The 22,652-nt window shown below is 41.8% G+C and overlaps 1 protein-coding gene and 1 long non-coding RNA gene across 3 annotated transcripts in view; one reads left to right on the forward strand and one right to left on the reverse strand.

The window, feature by feature from the left end:
• Positions 1–637: 637 nt before the first annotated feature.
• On the forward strand, positions 638–5,760 carry LOC115779212 (mitochondrial coenzyme A transporter SLC25A42-like). Its single transcript, XM_030727743.1, has 8 exons — positions 638–952; positions 1,348–1,509; positions 2,538–2,649; positions 2,903–2,928; positions 3,451–3,617; positions 3,919–4,035; positions 4,202–4,353; positions 4,465–5,760. Exons 2-8 carry the CDS (start codon positions 1,423–1,425, stop codon positions 4,788–4,790), a joined length of 987 nt encoding a protein of 328 aa, XP_030583603.1. The 5' UTR covers positions 638–952; positions 1,348–1,422; the 3' UTR covers positions 4,791–5,760.
• Positions 5,761–13,478: 7,718 nt separating this feature from the next.
• Positions 13,479–22,652, reverse strand: part of LOC115779660 (uncharacterized) — a 42,258-nt gene continuing 33,084 nt past the window's right edge. For both annotated transcript variants that reach the window (XR_004019914.1, XR_004019913.1), the window contains exon 4: positions 13,479–14,079. This is a non-coding gene — a long non-coding RNA (uncharacterized LOC115779660). The remainder of the gene's footprint in view (positions 14,080–22,652) is intronic.

Genomic DNA, 22,652 nt, shown 5'->3' on the forward strand with positions numbered 1-22,652 from the left:
ATATCAACATCAGACTGCAATTCACAATATATTACAAATTCATCATACATATTCAGACACATTGTATCTTATTTTCAGAATATGACAGAATATGATTTTCCATATCAAACACAGCGACAACAAACCCAATATATGTTGAGTTTAATCTCCCATATGCACTCACAACATTCAGAACATCAGCATCAAAAATTTTTGTAGGTTGACGTATGGTGAGATGTAGGGAGGTATGGGTAGATAAATTATTTAATAATTCAAAAACTGGGAGTTTTTGTAATTGTTTGAGACCCTTGTCAAGTAACAAATATAATTATTTGCTGTTTTATTTTGTTTTGTTTTGTTTGGGTTTCAGCCTGTTAGTCACAAATACAACAAATACCCTTGGACAGTATTAATTTTTTTTTTTTACAATTACCTGAAATAAATGGTACCCGAAAGCGGTGAAGAAGATGACTTTAAAACAATTTAAACTTTAAAACAAAGAAAATGTACAAAAATGTAGCGAAAATTTTTAAAATGATGGAAAAAACCTGGCAACCCAATGTTGTGGCTAATCTCGCGAGATATGACCACAACAGCGGGGTTAGCTCTTGGGTATTGTAGTCAAAATAGTGTCTTAAGCCGTCCCAATTTTTATTTGAGAAGCTGAAAAGCCCCAAATAATCTTGTGCGTAGAAGCAGGGCGCAGCTCTGAGCACAGTTTCCACGCAGGCGTCGTTTACAAGGGATCAACACTCTCTGCGTCGCTTGACACTTTCATTTTTTTTAAATGACCAATCTCCAGAAACGTCAACATCGTTAGAAGACGTGCAGAAAGACCTCGAAGCGTGTTCCAGGTTCAAGTTTGTGCGAGCGACTGACCAGCCTTCAGCGAGCACACAACACATGTGTGCAAGAAGAAAGCAGGGCAGACTGATTTAACACGTCGAAGGGCTCATTTTAAACACAAACGAAGGTAACAAATAACATAAACAATCATCACAGAAATAGATTGAACTCCAGCGACGATGCACATTCGCGTTTATTCGCGGTTTGCATGGATGGGTCGCAGTTTATGTGTTTGATTTGAGGTGCGGTCACTAAGTTATTGGGTCAGTTTTAGAGGATCGTCAGCAAGTATGATCATTAGTGTTACTTGGTTCTGTGATGGAAAATAGCGATGGATCGATCTTCTGTAACGCAATACTCTGTTTACAAACTAGGCTGTTCGTGCAGAACATGGGCGTGCGTGCAAGCACGTACTCGCGTCAAGTACATATAGGGAGGCACTGCGACACAAGGGGCTGTGTTGTGTTGAACTCAAGTATAATATCTCTTTACACGTTCTCCTATATTTCTCTCTGTCTGCAGTATTTTTTATTTTTTTTCTTTCATTGAGTGAACGACCGGGTGTCTGACAGTTTTGGTAACCCGTGAAGAGCAGATATGGCCCATCGTTTGCAAGACCGTCAGCACAGGCTGCCAGTGGCTCAGGCCACTGTGTTGACTCTGCCACCAGCCAGCCAAGCAAAGGTAAGCATTTGTTTCTCTTCACACCTTAAACTTGAGTACAGGTGATTGGGTGTGTTGGCATTTGAAGGTTTTGAGTCATCGTGTTTACAGAAGAAGAGACAAGATATGAGCGCATATCAACTGTATAAAAAGGAATATTTCCTACAGTCTGTGATCATCACCCCGTCATCTATGTGTCAGTCACATCGGGTGGTGAGCATTATATCGGCATGTTTTTAAAAAGCACCAGCTGTGAAGAAAAAAAAAAAGATATAAAGATGTTGCTGTTATTGTGAAATCTGGTACAATCTTCCTGATAACTCCATCTGAAGGACAAGCGTCTGCTGGTACGTGCTGTAAATATCACAGAGGTCCCACCTAATCCAAAGCAGGCCTTAGTTTACAAAGCAATACAGTGGGTAGTATTGAGCAACTAGAATAATGATAGATATTTACAATAGTTTCACATGGCTGCGATTGCTATAATAATGATTTTAAAGGGACTTATATTTTTTGTTTCCTCACTGAACTCCAATAAAACACCAGTTTTAAGAGATTGAATCTGACAAAACATCTTTATTTTGTTTGCTAAAGTTAATGATTTATTCAAAAGTGTGCTGCAATAATCATAATAATGCAACGTCTTTGTTTTTCACGTCAGATGCTCTTCTTATCAGTCGGGAGTGTTTATTGGGTTTAACTGCCCTGCTTATTGACACACAAACAACTCCCATTCTGTGGAGCGCAGAGTGGTGTTATCGTTTGGGATTCTGTCATCACAGTGAAATCTTTGTGTCTTTAATCAAAATGCAGATTTTTTTTATTTATTTATTTTTTTAAGCTCTGCTGTCTTTTTCACTGATGCGTAGATGTTGGAGCCTCGCTGATAAGCCTGTGATGTTAGTGTTGTGTTTTGTGAGGATCAGATAGTTAAATAAACTGAGATAAATGATTAAATTTACTTTTTTGATCTTCACTTAATAGCCAGTTTTGAAGCTATAACAAGTTATGGCAATGTCAGCATTAAATAACCAAATATTTTTAAACAGGATATGAGGCCTAGTTGGTCCGCTCTGGAATCCCTGTTGTGTGGTGCATTTGCTGGAGCTGTTGCCAAAACAGTTATTGCACCTCTGGATCGCACCAAGATTATTTTCCAAGGTAAGTGTGAACTCTATGATAAATTTTACTTGTAAATATGGAATTAATATAGGCTGGCATGTTAGTGACTTAAACCTCTGCTGTGTGTATTACGTGACACCGTAAATACAGCCACTGTTTTTCTGTTTGTACCAGAGTTTTCACGCTAAGTGTTCCTGACTAATTGCTAATCCTCTTAGTAGAGTTTTAGCTTGTATGGGAGAGTGTGTTGTTTAACCCTGAGGTTCACTGTGTATCTGTTGTTGTTTCACAGTGTCCTCAAAGAGATTCTCAGCTAAGGTGAGTTCAGGCATCTGTCCTATCAGCGAGTCAGGTACTGATAAGTTGCAGATTTATGCAGGTTAATTCATGGCTGCTGTGATAAGAAAAGCTATTTACAGTAGAAATACTAAACAATGAAGTGTTGTTGCTTTTTGCATGAGTAATCGCTTGCTTTGCTTTATTTTTAAACATTATCATGTGATTTATTTAGGTTTTGCGTGGCTCATAAACACATGAAATAATGTTAGGACACCAGCTCAGGCTCTGGTACATTCAGGCTACGTATAATAATAATAATAATAATAATAATAATAATAATAATAATAATAATAATAATAACATAATAATAGTTAATTGATTGATTTCTAAGCAGCAAATGCATCAATAATAATTCTACCATTATCTAGATGATTGGTGCTGCACTATTGTTGTTTATGTTTGCATTATTGTAGACTTGGTTATGTAATGCCATTACGCTCATCATGATAAGATGATTAGGTGTAGAAAACGTCATGGTCTGTATCCCTGTTCCTGACCTAGGAGGCCTTCAGGCTCATTTACTCTACATACATAAAGGATGGGCTGTTCAGTCTGTGGAGGGGAAACTCTGCGACTATGGTGAGGGTCATGCCCTACGCTGCCATCCAGTTCTGCTCACATGAACAATACAAAAGACTGCTGGGGAGCTGCTATGGCTTCCAGGGCAAGTGAGTAGCAATTTGTATCCATATACTGTATCTGCAGTTTATAAGCCTGCCTGGTTTTTAGTTGTGCTAGCAGCGTGATTGTAGTGATGTCAGTATAAATCACTCGGTTTGTTTGTTATCCGGTTGTTATTACTGGCGATCTATCCTGAAACTCTTAATGGAATGTTGTCAAATCCGGCCCATCGGCTGGGTTGAAATTTCAGTGCTGAAGTACAGCATCAGGGAGCCTCTAGCATTATTAGTGTTTCTTTTATTTTACTTTACTCATCCTTTCTATATACTGTTATCCTTCTTGTTTAAGAGCTCTGCCTCCTTTCCCACGTTTCCTGGCTGGGTCTCTGGCTGGTACAACTGCTGCTATGCTTACCTACCCACTGGACATGGTACGAGCCAGGATGGCGGTCACTGCCAGAGAAATGTAAGCACCTAACAAGTGTGATAGCATGCAACAGTGCACCTCTCCCAGTGGAATGGGCAAAGTGCGGTTCATAGCATTTGCTGAATGTCACAATATCACGTGATATAAAAAGGTTTGTGACAGTCTTGTAACTTAAGTTTTACCAACAATGTGTTTCCCGCAACAGGTACAGTAACATCATGCACGTCTTTGTGCGGATCTCCCAAGAAGAAGGTGTCAAAACACTTTACAGAGGCTTCACCCCCACTATTCTAGGTGTTATCCCATATGCGGGGATCACGTTCTTTACCTATGAGACCCTCAAAAAACTACATGCAGGTACTGATCATTAAGGCTTTTTCTTTTCAGATCACTAAAGAGAAAAACACATATGTCTGACGTTAAGTCATTCTTTCATAAATTTTTCTTTTTCTGTTTTTCTCAATTCAGAGAAGACAAAACGATCTCAGCCTTACCCTTATGAGCGCTTGGCCTTCGGTGCCTGTGCAGGCCTGATTGGACAGTCAGCTTCGTACCCCCTGGATGTGGTACGCCGGCGCATGCAGACAGCCGGTGTCACTGGCTCATCCTACGGTACGATTCTGGGAACCATGCGTGAGATCATAACTCACGAGGGAGTAATACGCGGACTGTACAAAGGCCTGAGCATGAACTGGGTTAAAGGGCCCATTGCAGTGGGGATCAGCTTCACCACATTCGACATCACGCACAACCTTCTGCTTAAATTGTACCAGATGGGCTACTTTATCCATTGAATCACGGGGGAACAACATAGGCGTAACAAATGGCAGAGATGAGACTGGCATAAGAGAGGTTGTCACGTCTGTCAGATGGCAATAATAAGTCTCTGGCCTCTGCAGGGCCATTGTGTTGCACACCCCTGTTCCCTTAAGGCATGATGTCAACTGAGTGGACAGGAGATCTGCTGTGCACACTAATACACTTTATCTCAGACTTTGGAAAATGCACAGCAAGTATTCATTGTCAGAGAAAGTGACGAGTCAAAAAACAAGTGCTTTGAAATTGTTCACACAATCTTAGCTTTGTTGTGAAATCATACCATCAGGAAGGTTAAAATGATAAACAGACGGGTTTGTTTTTGATTGCATCAGTATGGAGGCCTTTGGTCACAGGAAAAATATTTGCACTTTATTAAACATGCAACATTCTTTCAGTTTAACACTTATCAGCAGAGAGAACTCGATGAATTTGAAATCTTGAAATTACAAGAAAAAACGTTTATAAAACCGCTTTCTTTTTGTTAGACAGGGTATTAATGAAAAGGTGACTACCCAGTGTTCTTTGTTTTGCTTATGAAATTTTGTAACTGTCTCAATGTGGACCGAATTAATGGAGTGAATGAGGGTGATCATGTCAGCAGGACTGCACAGTTTCACTATCCATCCAGCACTGAGGTGCGGTGAATTTATAGTTCTTATGTCTAATAAGTGGATGTTAATCAAACCTTGAACCTAAATATATTTTGGTTTATTAGCATGTTATTAACATTACAGCTTCTTTTTACTGTACTGTTCTCATATTGCTTGGACTTGCTTGTAAAGCATTGTTTACTCAAAATCCGAATAACGCACTTAACTTGTTCTTAATTCTTTTGAAAATAAGAAATAAAACCCACAAATGTGCATTTCAAAGATGGCGTATATCCAATCATGTAAATTTATAGTTCTTTTAAGATTAACTTTGCAATAAAGGATCCATCCACAACACTGAGCAATGAATCCTTTTGTCCACTTGAGGGGGCCATGCGACAAGCAAAGCTAATGGTGCCATCACCAGCATTCAAGAGCAGATTTGAGTTTGAAGCTAGATCCAGTGAGGTTTAATAGGCTTTACATGGCTGACAAAAAAAAAAAAAAAAAATGTTACTGATTGTTACTACCACTGCTTTTTAATTTTCACAAGCATTTTCCTTTGCTTTGTTTTGTTTAATTGGTCTCCTCATAGAGTGCTCTTGTTTCAGTTTAGGACTGATTTCTCTGATCAAGATCTGGTCAAAGTTTAATTGGACTTAAAAAAAAACAAAAGAAAAAAACACTGACTGGACATTTCAGGTACACTTTGCTGGATGGTGACTGTGGAGACCATTTGAGGACAGTTAACTCATTGTCATATTCAAGAAACCAGCCTGAGATGAGGTGAGCTTTGTGACATGGTGAATCCTGCTGGAAGCAGCCATCCGAAGATGGGTACACTGTTGTCATAAAGGGATGGACATGGGCAGCACCAATGGTCAGATAAGTTTTGGCAATTAAATAATGCCTGGTTGGTACTAAGGGACCCAAAGTGTGCCAAGAAGATATCTGCCACACCATTACACCACCAGCTTGAACCATTGAAAGGATGGATCCATACTTTCATGCTGTTTACTCTACCGTGCAAATGTTGATTTTCTGCCTACCTTGGCTGTAATGAGTGGTTATTTGAGTTACCGTTGCCTTCCTCCTGTGACCTTTGGCGCCAACAAACCATTTTTACCCAAAGAACTGCTCCCATTGCTACTGCTACTGTTGGATGATTTCTCTTTTTTGACCATTCTCTGTAAACTCTAGAGATGGTTGTGTGGGAAAATCCCACAGGTGTAGCTAATGAAGTGGTCGGTGAGTATGTGTTGCTTGTTCTTCCTTTACGTTCAGTAGATGGCAGCATTGAGCAGCTACTCTTCCCTGTGCAGCCTGGCCCATTATGGGGAATATTTAGGCTCTGATCACCTCATGGCCTGAACTTGACCTGCCCTCTTGCTCACTTTGAAGCTTTTGCTGTTATTTCATGAGTTTTATTTAAATAATTTTCTGTTACTCTCTAAATGATGCAAAATTATTTAGTAAAAAAAATGGGGAATTCAAATTACAAATCCCCACAGGTCTAATCACATGCTCAAACACTGTATAAATGTTTTGGGTGATTTATTTTTTTCTAATATATGATCCTAAAATAGTTTTTCTTTATCTTTAAGCTTTGGGAATTGTTATTTTTATTTTTGTATCATTTTAATGAACTTTATTACAAAGCAAATAACTAAAAAAAATTTTAAATTGTACAGTGAATGAAAAGCAGCCACACACAAACAGCAATTATCAATGAACAAATATAATAAACAAAAAAATAAACCAAATGAAATTATAAAACACAATTTCAGTCACATCCCAAGCACGTTAGCCTAAATCCTGTGTCAAAAGGATTTTTTTTAGATAGAATATTACTTTGTAATACTATTTATTATATTTGTAATTACTGAAACTTCTTAAAATCTTAATGGCATCCTAATTATTTGTCTCATATTGAAACAAACAGCATATGCTTTGATCAGATCTGCTGAATTTTCCTCCATCTTATCCTGTTCTACTTCACTGCAAGTGTGCATGAGCTGTGAGTAAATCTGAATTGTTTGTGTGTGTGTGTGTGTGTGTGTGTGCACAGTCTGTCGCATTATTCGCCACCCAAAACTGCTTCTTTTCTTCACCGTGGGCTCAGTGTCGTCTCTTGAACTTCCCATCCAAGCATCAGCTGGATGGAGGGATGCTGCCCTCTTTCCATCTGCCAACCCTTCATCGCCTCCCTACCTATATGACCTTGACTATGAATTATGGGATTTCCTGCCACCCTACAGTGTGCAGCCACCCACCCAGGTGCTGCAACAGTCGAAACAATGCGACTGGCTGGATAACATGGTTGGAGGGCGGGTGCTTGAGAGAAGCGGGCGGAGGAAGACGAAGAGGAGGAGGAGGAGGGGTGGAAGGATGCTTCTTGAAGGCGCCGTTGCCATAGGTAACCTGGATCTGTGCCAAGGGAGGGGAGCAAACCATTTGCATGTATTCAAATCTCGCATGAATAATTCACTTTGAAGCCCCTGCTGGAGCACTAGCAGACAATAGCTGCACACACACATAAACGCACAGTATAAGGTGGAAATGCACACAAAAACAGCCTTCCTCCGCACACACTCATCCGGTCTCATAGGGTGTAGGAAAGGTGAGGAGTTTGCACTGGGAGGATGCCTTCTCTGAACAGAATCAGATTTGGCTGAAACTGTGGCAGTGGCTGTAAAAAATTTTCTTTATGTATTTTAGAGGACTTAAAAACATTCAGGCCCTCTTCACCCAGAACACAATAGATGGTGAGCAACCAAGCGCGGGGGCCATTTGACTTTGAACCTGTGCTGTGCATGTCATAGCACTGGTTTAGCAGAGAATCTATGATAAACATATGCACGCATGTTCACACCCCTTGTGGTGTCCTGCAGTAGCCATGCTGGCAGGTATCCAGTTGCCATCACTTTGAAGGCCTGCTCTGCGTTAGCCTCCCGAGCACCTGGCTCCAAGGCAGCTTTCATAAATTCACAAGCATTAAAATGCCTTGAGGGATGTTTTATCTAACATAAACGGGCCTGTAAAAGTTTACCTGTAAATTTCCCTTAAAAAAAGATGAGAAATGGTCGGGAAAAAATTGCTAATCCGACTGCCATGACTATAAAAGCTCAGTCAGGAAAAGCTACAATCCCTCCATGCATGAATGCTGATATTTACAAGTGCTATAGGATCGTCATCCTCTCCCACTGCCACCCTTGAAGCACCTACTCCCCATAGCTCAGTCTTGTTAATTTTATAAGATCCAGCATATTGCCACTTATCGGCTGGCAGCATTGTAAAAGCTCTGGGGTCAGTGCATTACTGAGCTGCTGGGCTCCACTCTTCCATTAGAGGGAGTGTTCAGGCTGCGTTGGCCTTCACTCAATCAAATACAGGCTGCAAACGGCTTCTCCAAGTGCAGATGAGGGGGCACAAACACACACTTACACACACACACACACACACACACACACACACACACACACACACACACACACACACACACACACACACACACACACAAACATACAAATGGAGACTCCTTCAATTCTTGGTTGTAGGCATAAATCTGAGCACATAAATCTGGGCACACACACACACACACACACACACACACACACACACAATGTGCTTGTTACCTCTACTCACTGTGTTTAAAGCCCGGAGGCAGTTAACACACTCATTTGCATAGCGTTTTTTGCATTTAAAGAGAGTAAATGCATACGTGTATGTGCTTGTACGGCTGCTGACATTTTCACCACTTGGCATTTAAACATATTCAACATGCAATGAGTTGTAGCTTCCTCCAATCCCTGGATCAGGTGAAACAGATGAGAGGTGCAGCCTACAGCAGCGAGCACAAATAAGAATCAGGGTGTGTGGCTGATTTAATAGAGATGCCAAAATAGAAATTTAAATAGAAGTTGTGTTTCTTGGAACATGCAGTTGGGCCAGGAAATGAGGTCAATTTTACGCCACTGCCTGTCAAGGTAGTGTCAAGGTCATAGGAAGTTAAAGATGACTGTCTGGAATATTCATGTTGTCTGACGACCTACGTGTTTTTGTTGTAATTGTTCTTCAACAGCATTCATATTTAAAAGGAATATTTTAAATACATTTTACAGCAATCATATTTTTTTCTGTTGTTTTTTCCATGTAACATCATCTGTGCCCATTTATAAACATTTTTTTTTTCTGGAGCAGAAGCTGGGGGTTGGTGGGTGGGTGTGTGGCGGGTGGACGTATGAAGGAGAACACTCTGACGGACTTTGCATGTGAATGGCCGGGGTCCTGTGAACCTTCTGCTCCCTGGGTCCACACTCAATGGCATCACTGCAGTTAGCATGACAAACTAGGCTCCAAGTTCTCTGGACTTTTTTTGAGACAGCCTCTCCCCCTAGACCCCCACCTCAACAGTCCCACCCATCCATGTCCTGACTCCACCATAACAAACCCCTTACCCTCAACTTGCTCCTCTTTGAGTGCTGTGGGCTGAACCTAAAGAGTTTATTAGGTGTTTCAGGGGCTACCAAGTTCAGGGGAGCCAAGGAGATGACCCCTGCATACACACTGAATTACTGAGCGTGAGAGAAAATTTCAAATTGCAGGATGGCTGGTTTTAAGTATGAATCATGTTCCTATTCTTTATACACCAGTATTAAAATGAGCTTTTGTAAAACTGGAGCTTTTATTCACAGCCATTTTCCGTTTGCATTTCAGCTTCCTTTATACTCTAATCTCATATCAACACGTTTCATAAAGCCAGCCTTTCGTTATATGATATGAGTCATTAGAGTCTGGAATTAGAACACTTACATAAGAATTAAATTTTATGTTCAAATGCTGGGAATGGCACCTCATTAGGCCACAGCTGAACTCAGATCCTCTGGACTCTACTGCACTGGTGTGAAGTAAAAACATTTCACATGTATCGTACAGTATTTTCAATGCATAGACACCTGCCTTTTGTTTGGTTACATCAATTTACATACTACCACGTGTGCTCATTGGCGCACACATCCTTGCATGTTTTGTTTGAGTTCTCTGGCTCCAATCATTTGGCTCGTTTGAAATGTTGTGCTAATGAACATCTAGGAAAATAAATAGATCCAGTTATCAGTGTACCGCGTTCTGCGAATTGAAGCTCTACATTACGGGATGACCGTACTGTCGTTAATAACTGCTACTCCTTATTCTTGTAGTGTTTGTGCAGCTGGTTTCTCTATAAAATACACAACACTCCTGAGGGCCCATAATACACTCCACACTGATGTCATCTTGCAAAGGACATTTAAGATGCAGTTTTATGAGCCCAGCTTGGAGAGTTAAATCATACTCTGCTTAAGAGCATTTCTGAAATATATGTACATAAACAATCCACGAAAATATGCTCTTATATAAAACAGGCTAAATTTCTTATTTATTACGACTCATCATTCATTTGAGCAGAAAACTTTCTCATGATTTGTGTTATAACTTTAAATTAATTACAGTGTTTGCTCCTCTTTTTTGTCCATATGTATAATGCATTGTCCTGTGTTGTTTATGTTGCACAAAAGCAACCAATCAGAGAAATTGTGTGTGTTTTTAAAGGGTGCTCACAACACCCCCAAAACGATGATGAAAAATGGTGGTGATTAAAATATCGGCGCTAAAATAAGTATGATTTTAATTGTTAAATAAAATGCACACTCTGAACCTTTGGGAAATTTGATTCCTGTTTATTCCAGCACATTTAATAGAATTAACACAAAGAATATAAACAAAGATCTGATTGCTTTCTTAGCCACAGTTTACATGCAATTGAAAAAAGCAATAAAATTCACACCTCCATTTAAATTGTTTTATTTGTTTTTCTAGCCGCTGAGCTTTGTGCAGCTCTGTCCTGCTGTTAAAGGCCTTTGTTCTGCTAACGGACCAGAATGTTACAGCCTGTCCACTGACAAACAAACAGCCGAGCAATCAAACGACAATTAGCTCATCCCCGAGGCTTTGTTTAGGTCAATAAAAGGCTGCTTTTACAACTCAGTGAGCTAACAAATTAATGTGTTGGTCAGGTTTTAAAGACATTTAATAAACTCTTATGTGGCCATGTTAAAAATTTTTCATTGTCTTTCTGTGATCTATTTATTAACTATATTTCTTATACTAGTATAAATATATCTGAAACCACAAAAAAGGTAAAAAAAAAAAAATAGAATAGAATACATTACCACTAATTTCACAATGATCATGAAGAGACAAGAATAACAAATTGGATGGAATATATAAATCAAATTAAGTACAAAATAAAAACATCTAATTCTATCTTTCTACACACCCGTCTTTTGTTTTTTTACACTTGTCTTCACATTTGCCAGGCCTCGCTGTTGGAGTTGTAACCTGTATACAGACTTTATGTGACATGATCCGTAACTCTATCTATAGGTGTTATGGTATCATTGCCACCATTAAAGAGGTTTTCCACCTTCTCAATGACCTCCGCCTCGCCTCGCAGGACACAGAAAACGACCTGATGGCAATGTCTTTCACTGTACAGAGGCCACAACGAAATGTGTGTGTGTGTGTGTGTGTGTGTGTGTGTGTGTGTGTGTGTGTGTGTGTGTGTGTACGGAGAGTCGGTCACTTCACATACAGTGTGTTTAGAAAGAGTCCAGCCTGTAGGACTCGGCCTTCTCCCCGGTGAGAGTGGGGGAATCTAGCACGGCCAGTAAGCATGTATATCAGGCCATCTCACGGCTGGCTGGACGCTCCCTGGGTGGCCCACCATGGTCAATACCGCACTGGTGACTGGACACACAGAATGGGATAATCTCCTACTTTCTTTCAGGGCCATGGTGCGCGCGCACACACACACACACACGCACACACACACACACACACACACACACACACACACACACACACACACACACACACACACACACACACACACACACACACACACGCACACATCTCCTTTTATGCCGGCCTGGCCATGGAGGCTTGCCTGGGCCTAATTTCAGGTCAGGACTAGTCAGGGGGAGGCTGAGGTCTGGGAAGCCTGGAGAGTGAGGGGACAGCATGGTTGGGGGAGAGTGGGGGGGCTAGAAAAGAGAGCAGGCAGCCTATTTCACCCAGAGCACTGGAGCACACTGGGGGCACTGGGGCATCGCCTTTACTGGCTGTTGAGGGAAAACAAAAGGAGGTGTGATCCCCACAAAAAAAAAAAAGGACCAATGCGTGTGTATGTGTGTGGTTATAAATGTGTATCATTGTTCAGAGTTTCCTTCAGCTTCAGCAATTCGCTTCAACACCCCTGCTGCTCACATACAAAAGCACCTAATTGACACTACAGATTTAGGCCACTAGGTTTAACTGTTCCCCTTCCAGCCCTTCAGCCAATGTTGGAATAATCAGAGTAATCTAAATAAACAGGCTCCTATACCATCTTGTGCCACATCAAAATTGTATATGAAGCATCAGTGCTTTGTTGTGCTGTGCTGGAGGATCAGGCTCAATATGTTTGTTGTCATTAAATCCTCTGAAACTGCCAGAACCATCAAGCGGTTGACCGTCTCTCAATCCTTCTGAAGACATATTTTTAAAATGGGTCAAAAAGTAAATAATTTCCTAAAGCAGCTGAGTACTGTAGCTTTTTTGCAAATGGGATCCCAACAGGAGTGAAGACCATATTTGTTAGAGAGCATGTAATCTGCAAATTAAAACACATTCAGAAAAATGTAACTACTTGGAGAGAGAATGGTGTACTGGCAAATTAAGTGCCTATGTTCATAAGAAGGTAGAAGGATGTCACCAAGTTCAGCAACTATAGATAGCACTGAGCAGTTAGATATACCAAGCTTTGAATAGACAAGAAATTAAAATCAAAATCACTGCTGTTCGCATGTTTTCATTGGATTATTGGATATTAGTGAAACACGATCAGAATATCACTACTGTATGCTTCAGGGATAATCACAACTATTAAAAACAAACATTTCTGACAGATATAGAAATGATACTTAAACAGAAAAAAAACAACCAAGGCAATTTTTCATTTCACAAATTGATCAACTTTATTCAAAATATATATCCCATTAGAACAACACTTTTGGCATTTTGCAATCTTGTTCAGTGTTTTATGATAAATTTGTTTATTTCTTTATGGAAAAGGATTTTCTAAATATGTATGTGTACATAATGTCTCACAGAAAAGAGGAAAGTAATTCAACAACAGCAAACTCTCGCTGAATGATTTTACAATCAAATACTTGAATGTAAATTACAGAGTGAAAAAGAAAGACCCCTTGGGGTCTCATCCAATCTCCGACCTAAAATTGGTCTCAAATATAGTAATTCATATCTAATGAAACTAATTTTGGAAAATATTATTCGGCAGCTCCATTTTACACTTTAGACAGCACTTAAATTGATTCAACCTCTAAACTTACCTTTTAGAAGCAGTTCTGACTTACCTGTTCACATCGACAATGACGAGCGCCTAGACAGACGATAATCAGACTCTAATGATGTGTGTCTAAGTGACTGTTCTTGCAGGTGTAGAGGTGGCATTTTCCATATGTGGCCAAGGCTAAATGTGTTCAAAGAAATTGGCTACAGACAGCACGCATGCTTTGTTATTCAGGTGGAAGCTCGAACATCGATTTTATCTTCACGGTGGCTTTTCTGACTGCATCTGTGAAGATATATATAAAAAAAAGAGACTGATTAGTGAATAGAAGATCCTACAAATTTTGCAGTTAGCCAAAAAATATTCCTCTAATTCTAAGTGTCCTTTAGTAAATGTTAACTAAGCATTTCTCATAGAAAACCATAAAACAGGAAGAGTTGTTTCAGATGAGCATACACTACGCTTAAATCACGTGAGCTCTGTGCATGCATCCAGCCACGATGACGCTGCCTGTGTCATCATCACCCCAGACCCACCAAACTGTTAATGTTTACTAAATGGGGGGAGGGCGCATGTACGCGTGTGCATGTCGGTTTGTTTGTGCGTCTATCAGCTGTCTGCATCACGAGTGTGCATGACCCCTGAGCAAGCAGACAGTCATGGGTCAGAGGTCAAGATAGAGCCCTGTCTGGGCTTCCTGGCTGACCCCAATGCCTGAAGCACAAACACACACACACACACACACACATACTCACACACACGCTGGAGGGGGGATGGGTTGCCCCCTGTGAGACTAATATCACCTTTGGGATTAGAATCCAGACAGAAATACATTGACCCAAACACACACATACACACACACAGTCTCAGATGCAGGATCTGCTTGGTCATAAAACAGGAGCGGCGTTGTACAGCACGATGCAGAGAGGAGCAGCAGAGATGCTGAGTCTAAGAAGGCCATCTAATTATCGTTCAAGGCTGAGGTAAAGAGGAAAGCAGAGGAGACGGGGGGAGGTCCAAGCCTCATCATAGTGAGCAAAGAAAGAAGCTAGCACATAGCTAGCTAGCTACATTGGGTTGTTATTCTTGCAAGGACAGAGGAGGCCAGGGATAAACAAATAGACTATGTGAGGCGGCTAATATGATACTAGATTAAAGAGCTTCAGAATAAAAACAAGAGCACAGTATGTGCTCCCTCTCATGCAGAATGTTTAGTATGTTAGCTGTTATTTAACCCAAACACTGTTGTAGCTGCTGGAAGTGGGAACCCAGAGCTCCAGTCTGGTTTAAAAATCAGCATTCCAGACTTTTGTAAAAAAAAAAAAAAAAAAAAAGAGAGAGAGAGAGAGAGAGAGAAAAATCAAAAATCAAAGAGGAGAGAGACTGCAGGATTTCAGCACAAGTGAGTGAAACAGAAAAAAAGGTCAAATTCAGAGGAGCTGATGAGCTTCACTACCATGCCATCGGGAAAACTCCCTAAATAAGCCCGAGTGTTAAGCCTGCTAATCCCCTGTATTATTGCAACATCTGTGAGGTCTAGAGAGGCTCTGTCGGTGATTACCAAGACAGATGTAAACAATATCCTGGCTGAAGAGGAGAGGAGAGGAGAGAAGAGGAGAGGAGAGGAGAGGAGAGGAGAGGAGAGAAGAGGAGAGGAGAGGAGAGGAGAGGAGAGGAGAGGAGAGGAGAGAAGAGGAGAGGAGAGGAGAGAAGAGGAGAGGAGAGGAGAGGAGAGGAGAGGAGAGGAGAGGAGAGGAGAGGAAAAGGCTTGGTGGATATGGATAAGAAACTGCTAGCAGGATAAGAAAAGCAGATAGAGAGAATGTGGAGAATATAAAGCGGGTTAGGTAGGAGTGAGTGTGTCAGGGGATTTTAGGAGGGGCAAAAAAAAGGCGAAAAAAGGAAGTGGAAAATTGACAAAAGCAGAAGCAGAAGAGGTAGCGACTGTGATTCTGGAAGAAGATGGACACAAGACTCGAGATGAGATGGAAGAAGATCGAGGATTGATAAAATACAGTAGATGGGGGTGGTGGAGGGAGACAGAAGGTGACAGCATGAGGGGGGCAAGAGCAGCAGATTGGAAGATGGCAGACCTGAGGCCAGGCGTGCCCCGAGCGGCTGACGAGGCACCAGGGAGACGTGTCTAATTTATTCAGAGTTAGGCTGAGAGACTGAAGAGTGGAGGGTGTCTGGGACCCCTTCAATAGCCCTGAGAACTGAGGGGAGCAGCTATGGGTGCTAGCTGTGTGAGAGCAAATGGGGTATGGGGAGGAGAAGGGGGATGGGGAAGTCTTTTTTTTTTTTTTTTTCTGGAAAGACAACAAGGGGGTTGCAGGCTGTTGTCCCTGCTCAATTCAGGCAAGGCTGTCCATCTGACGTCCCATTAAGGTTTGGGACAGGGCATGGGGAACGAGGCGAAAAAGGGGTGATGGAAGGGGAGCAGGAGGATAGAAAGAGGAGAAGTGAACAAGATGCTCTTTCCCCCCACTACAGTCTACTTCTCCAGTCTGGCTACCTATTAGATCCACAGGGCCGTCTGTCTGCTTCTCTGCATACTAATTCCTCATTACCACAGCCTTGAACATGAGCAAAGAACATAGTCGGACTAAATCAGAGACAAGTAGCCCAGCTGATGGGTTGGCTGTATGAGAGGGTTTAAGGGTGCTTTAGCAGTTGGGCAGACAGGTCCAGTGGGCACACTGTGGTCTATTGTAGTGTGCTGAACTTGGCAAAACATAAAAAGTTTAGTTTTTCTTCCCTGCATATTTTTATTCACTTTAAGTAACCAAATTTTCTTTGTTTTTTTTTCCTTTGTTGCAACCTTGCCTTATGAACCTATTAAAAAGGCTTTCGTTAGAGCTAGTGGAAAAATATGCACTACCCTAATTAAAGGGACAAAAAGAAACAAATATTATTATTTTTTTAAGAGCTCTGAAACAATTCACCTGAAAAAGAAAATCTGAAAACAAAAAATCCCTTTTCAGTAAATGTTATTAATTATGGGGTGGGGGTGGGGGTGGGGGGTCAAAAATATCACTTCATATTAAGGCTCCAGAAGCTGAACAAGTTGGGAATATGATCACAACTAATACTTTCAAATACTTTTTCCTGCAACTAAGAAAATGTATTAACTCTGTATGTTTAAGATTTTTTTTTTTGGCTCAAAATTTATCTAACCTCTGCAGCATTAACATAAAAATATCAGTATTTGCTAATGTCATCTTTCAAATCAGTGTGAAGAGGCAGACTGTATGCTTTGTGTATGTGAACCCTGGCTGCCGGCCAAGTGAATCTGAGTGTGTGTGTGTGTGTTGCTCTAAGACTTAGCAAGAAGCAGAATGGACAGCCAGCCCCGGTGATGGTTGAGTCTAGTGATGCAGGCAGACAGTTTAATGACAGTCCTCACCCCTGAACATACAAACCAGTGAGCGTCTGGCACGCTCGCAGATGTACACACACCGTATGACAAATGCACGTATGTGTGATATATGGTGTGGCGTTTTCTGAAAAAGACACCAGGACCGGCGAAAATGAAAGAGAAAGAAATCTGTTGGTGTATGACCCTGGAAAAAAATAACTAGAAGGTGTAGAATTAGCTTCCAGGCAATTCCTTTGAGTGCCACTGTATTCTGCTAAAATATATATAAGGGTTTTGAGCTTGTCCTCCAGCTAAGAAGACAACAAATGTTGCATTAAAACTCCCATTAGAAATAAGAACTTAAAATTAATTGTCAGTACAGCGCCGCTTGCTTGTCATGTTCAAAGAAGAACACTGTGAAAGTGGGGACCTATTCACTCGCTCAACAGAAGCTGAGCTCTTTGTGGGTTTTTTAAGTGCTAAGTTGTGCCTGGCCATGGCCTTGCATCTTATTCAGCAGGACTTGCTCAGGTCTGGACTTGAATTTGGTGGCCAAACAAAGACATAGAGCCACCTCATTAAAAAAACATGTCATTGGATCAGGCCTGGGCTGAATTGTGTGATTTCTCCTCCTACCATAAGTGACCGTGACTGAGCGTTGGGCTGAATGAGAGGCCGGATAGAAGCCTACCAATGGAGCGCCACGCCACATCCCTATGGGAACCACCCTCTCACAGAGGGGGGCACATTTAAAGCTTTGTTGGTCTGTTAACACAGCTTTTTAAGGTGCCTCTTTATGGACTCAGCTAAGCAAACTGCAGCCCCTGGTTTTCTAGTGACAGAAGGAGAAAGTAAGGAAAAAAAAAAAACAGAAAGGAGACAATAAAGGACAAGAAAACAAGAGGGGAAAAAGACACAGATTTTTAAGGAACTTAGAAATCACAGAGCACAAAAGTTTGAGTGAGAAATGGTTTTTAAATTAGGTTTTGGGTGACATGCAGTCAAACACAAAATGAAATTTAAATATTTCAAATCCAACTTCAACACCTCACCAAAATAAAACCCATATCAGGATACACAGCGAAACTTTACATCTGCTCTCGTTGCACCCATTCACCAGAGAACTGTACTTTTGAACACAGCCGTACCAAGTCCCAGACAAACTGCACCATCTCATTGTGTCCTCCAATCCAGTCAGCACACACGTTTACCCGGAGGACTACAGTCATACTGATGCTGAAACAATAGGTTTGTGTGGGTCCTTGCCTGTATGTGTGTTTCTGTGACAAACACAGTCCTGCCAGGACAACCTGGGCTGGAGACTTGGACAGTCTCACAGGGCACCCGGGATGACAGTGAAATGAATAACAATGAACTTGCTGAGTGTCAAGTTCAGAACATTAGAGGTGAACCGGAGCCGAGGAGCACAGCTGTACACACCTGCGTGCGCATGCATAATTGTGTCAACACGCTCAGGAAATATCTCAATATGAGCAGAATACCGAGCTCCAGAGAAGAGCGCCCAATAAGATCAAAATGCACACATTTACGCATCACCCTCTCTCGTTCCCCTCCCCTTCCATACGCAGCAAGGACCCCATCCTCACTATTCTATTGCTGTCTGCTGTGCGCCTGATGAAAAAGCAAAACGGCATAGGGGGTGCACATGCCTAAAGGCAAGAAAACGCACATTTGTAAATCACAGCCCCAATATAAACATAGGGTTTAATAGGGGTTTCTCAGGCATGTTGGCAGGGGTCCACCTCGCAGTGTGCTTCACCAACCATGCTGCGTGTTTTTCAGCCTGCTACAGGAGAAAATATGAGTGAACAGCCTCCTCCACCACCACCACCCAGCAGAGATGATGGTCTACAGGGCTGAGAATGCATCTGAATACATTTACATAAAGATTGTGGTATGTTGACTGAGGCACTGCTGAGAATGCGCTTTGCTCGTCATTGTCCCCAAAAATCAGCGTAATGATTGAAATGTGGTACAAAGGGGGGGGGGGTGCTTCAAACGAGAAATGGTCACTTATTCCGAGAAGAAACAGGGTGAGATTTTTTCTTTAAGTCTGCTGGGAGCTCAGTGATGACTGTCCCCCTGCATGTTAATGATATCAGCAGCGTATACGAACCAGAAACACATGAAGGGGAAAAACAGTGAGGCACGCAGCGTAATGTAGCACCACAAGAGCATAGCAAACTCAAATTGCACAAATTATTCTTACAACCCAGGAGACTGCGACTTCACCTGGTAGGCGATTAGATCAAGGCTAGGTTTGTGACAATTTAGATGAATAAGGAAATCACTTATTCCCTAAATACTACGCTAAACAGCTGCAGCCATATATGCAAACAAACAAAGGATCTTTTTGTGATAGGCAAATCTGATCTCTTTACATCATAAATACCTTAATCATAATATATTTCTTGTAAATCTTACAGCAATAACATTTTACTGAAAGATGTAACTATGGTAGATAATGCAAAAAATAATAAAAAATGAATCTTTGGCAGTATTTGTCTGAAAATAATCTGGAAAGGAAGATTGCAAAACCCTGTGTTAAAGAATGTTCCTGGGTACATATTACATCCCTTCTGGAAAAAATAAGTATTCGGCAGTAGAGCGACTTCAAAATATGGCAGATATGAGAGCTTATTTCTTAACACACAGCCCAGATATTGCAGCTGCAGATTGTATTAGAAGATAAACTGACCAGATTTTACTGTAACAAATTTAGAGGATAGGATTCCACTAACCTTTTAATCAAAAAAGATGGGATGTAAAGGTGAGCATGGCCTAAGGTACAGAGCGGCTTTTGGAGAAAGCACTTTAATTTTGAAAATAAAAACAGGCAGGCAACAGAAGGAGTGCAGCGAAGCTCTGTGATAAACCTCTTGCAGATATAGTCAGCTAGCCAAACCATCCTGTCAGATCGGTGCCTGAGGAGAGTCAGAGCGGGAAAGAAAGTCGGCGGGAAGGGGAAGAGAGCAAAACAGGGGTGAAAAGGGTCAGCAGGGAGGAAGGCTAAACCCCAGAAGCAGGCAAAGATTGTGTGTGTAGAGCATTTATATTTCAGCATGTGTGCATGTCTGTGTGTGTGTGTGTGTGTGTGTGTGTGTGTGTGTGTGTGTGTGTGTGTGTGTGTGTGTGTGTGTGTGTGTGTCTGTGTGCGTGTGTGTGTGTGTGTGTGTGTCAACCCCAGCTGGGCAGACATTTACTTGACATGCTGATAGGGATTTAAGCAGTGGGTGGGTGGTGTGTCTGACCAAGGTGAGTGAATGAGCAGAGAAGGGGAGCTGGTGGGGATCGGAGGATGATAGGAGATGGAGGGGTGGGGGAGCGTTGGACCAGAGGGGCTCACAAAACTGCTGTTACTAAGCTTGATTTCAGGGCGAACTGAGACGATTAAGAGACGGAGGCAGAAATGAGAAGGAAAACGAGGGTAAGGGCGGTGGGTTTTTGTAGGAGAACCCTCCAGGCTATGGAAGAGAGAAGGAGACTAGTCTATTGAGGTGATGAGGGAAAGCGGGTCTTTCTTTCAGACAGTCTAATGAAGCATAAGTACGCGATGAAGAATGGAAGCAGGCAACCGCAGGGTGGGTTAGCTTGTGCGTCTGCTTCTCTCCATTTCTTCCCTCGCTTCCACTGTCCTCTCTTTTCCCTCATCTGCCTCCACATCCTGTCTTTCTCCTCTCCTCATGTGCTGCAGTCCCTCCTCTTAAAGGGCTTACACTGCTCATGTCAAACGTAACATGCCTAATGTGCCCCAAGCTCACAGACTCGCCTCTTGGATGATTTGATGAAATGGCAGTGACATTTCAGCAGCAGACAGGTTTGGTATTGATAACCAGCTTCATTAAGAAGATGTCATATGATGACGATGGCACATGAAATTAACACATGGTGCAGAAATATTTTTAAAATTTGATGATTTATAATTATTTCTACAAGTATCCAATCAAAGCGTTCCAAAGTGGCACATGTAGTAAAAGACATTTCTGATTGAGGCATGCACATTTGATGACTCCAGAGCCAACATGCTAAATTACAGGGGGCAGCAGACTGAGACAGACAGGGGGTGGGGGGGCTGTCAAAGTGTCTCACTAGGTTTGACTGCATTTGGCTGGGGGTTGTTTGACCAGGGGGTTGACTAGGCTGCAGGTCTGATTTCTGGCTCGATTTGGCTCAGGGCCGGCTGGAGACTGGCCAGAGGCTGACGGAAGGGGGTTGGGTTCCCCTGTTTCTCTGCTCAAGTTGTCCCTGGAGCAAGGCAATAAGAAGCAGCTTATAAACTAAGCAAACACAGAAGCAGCTTACAGACAAGTGAACCAGCCAGCCAGCCAGGAACGAACGACAGAAGACTGGCACACACACACACACACACACACACACACACACACACACACACACACACACACACACACACACAATGCTTTTTGCTGCAATGATGACCCCTTCCCCCCCTACCCCCTCTAACCTTGACCTTTGAGGTCCTCCTTAACCTGTTTCTGAATGGAGTCAGTGCAGCTGGGGTGTCTGGCCATGAACTAACTGAAACCCCCTCCACCACACAGACCCCTCAACTCCTAATTATTTAGTCAGTTCCCACGCTTTATGACTGGGATTCTGCTTCTGCATCTGAATGGTTCAGTTTAATATATATATATATATATATATATATATTTTTTTTTTTTTTTTTTTTTTAATTGGAGACGCATGTATTGTATTATTTTTCTGTGCTTTGTGTCTGAAATTACATCTGCAGTCTTTCTTAACAGCCCCTCATATAAACCATTCAGCCTGAGCACATACATACACTATATATAACTCATGTGCAGCCACGAGAGTGTGTGCGCGCGCGTGTGTGTGTGTGTGTGTGTGCGCTCTCATACACATCATTCAGAGGGTTCAAACCCCACCACCTTCACATTTTCATTATGGCCAAATCTCAGGCCTATGTTACACCAGCGTGGCCTTTTGCCGGCGAGCAGGCAGTTTAATCACACATACAGCACTACTCCATTTTCATTTCCTTTTCATACAGCCTCCATTCCACTCCGGCTTCATAATTCTCCCCTCAGAGCTGTCTACCCTGTCTGAGTGTTTGCAGCCTGTTGAAATGACATAATCAGTGACTTGGATAAATGCCTGACTGTTTTTCCCTGAGTCTATAATCAGACTTGGGGCTCAGTGTTGCAGCTCTGAGGAAACCACAGCAGCAGCACTTGACTCAGGAATTACTTCCTAAGAAGGGTAGTTTCACATAAGGAATTTGCTTGAGTATCATTGAAGCGAATTTAGTTTGGTCTATCAAGTGCATCTTGCCAAATAAAATGGCCAGAAAAAGATCTTAACCTGTTCAACAGATTTCCTGAATTATAACTGAAAAAAGAGGTTCAATATTTCAAATTATTCACTTTTTGGGGAAATAATGGCTGTTATTTTAATACAAAACCGCAGTGCTTGAAATGAATGAATGAATATGAATGAATAT

Source organism: Archocentrus centrarchus, chromosome 4 (genome assembly GCF_007364275.1).
Source record: "Archocentrus centrarchus isolate MPI-CPG fArcCen1 chromosome 4, fArcCen1, whole genome shotgun sequence".
NCBI classification, from domain to species: Eukaryota; Metazoa; Chordata; class Actinopteri; order Cichliformes; family Cichlidae; genus Archocentrus; species Archocentrus centrarchus.

What these genes read in the sequence shown, in the direction of transcription:
- LOC115779212 (XM_030727743.1), top strand. Translation starts at nt 1,423, where the DNA reads ATGGCCCATCGTTTGCAAGACCGTCAGCACAGGCTGCCAGTGGCTCAG. An exon ending in CACCAGCCAGCCAAGCAAAG is followed by an intron (nt 1,510 to 2,537) that starts GTAAGCATTTGT and finishes ATTTTTAAACAG; the next exon opens with GATATGAGGCCTAGTTGGTC. An exon ending in GCGGTCACTGCCAGAGAAAT is followed by an intron (nt 4,036 to 4,201) that starts GTAAGCACCTAA and finishes TTCCCGCAACAG; the next exon opens with GTACAGTAACATCATGCACG.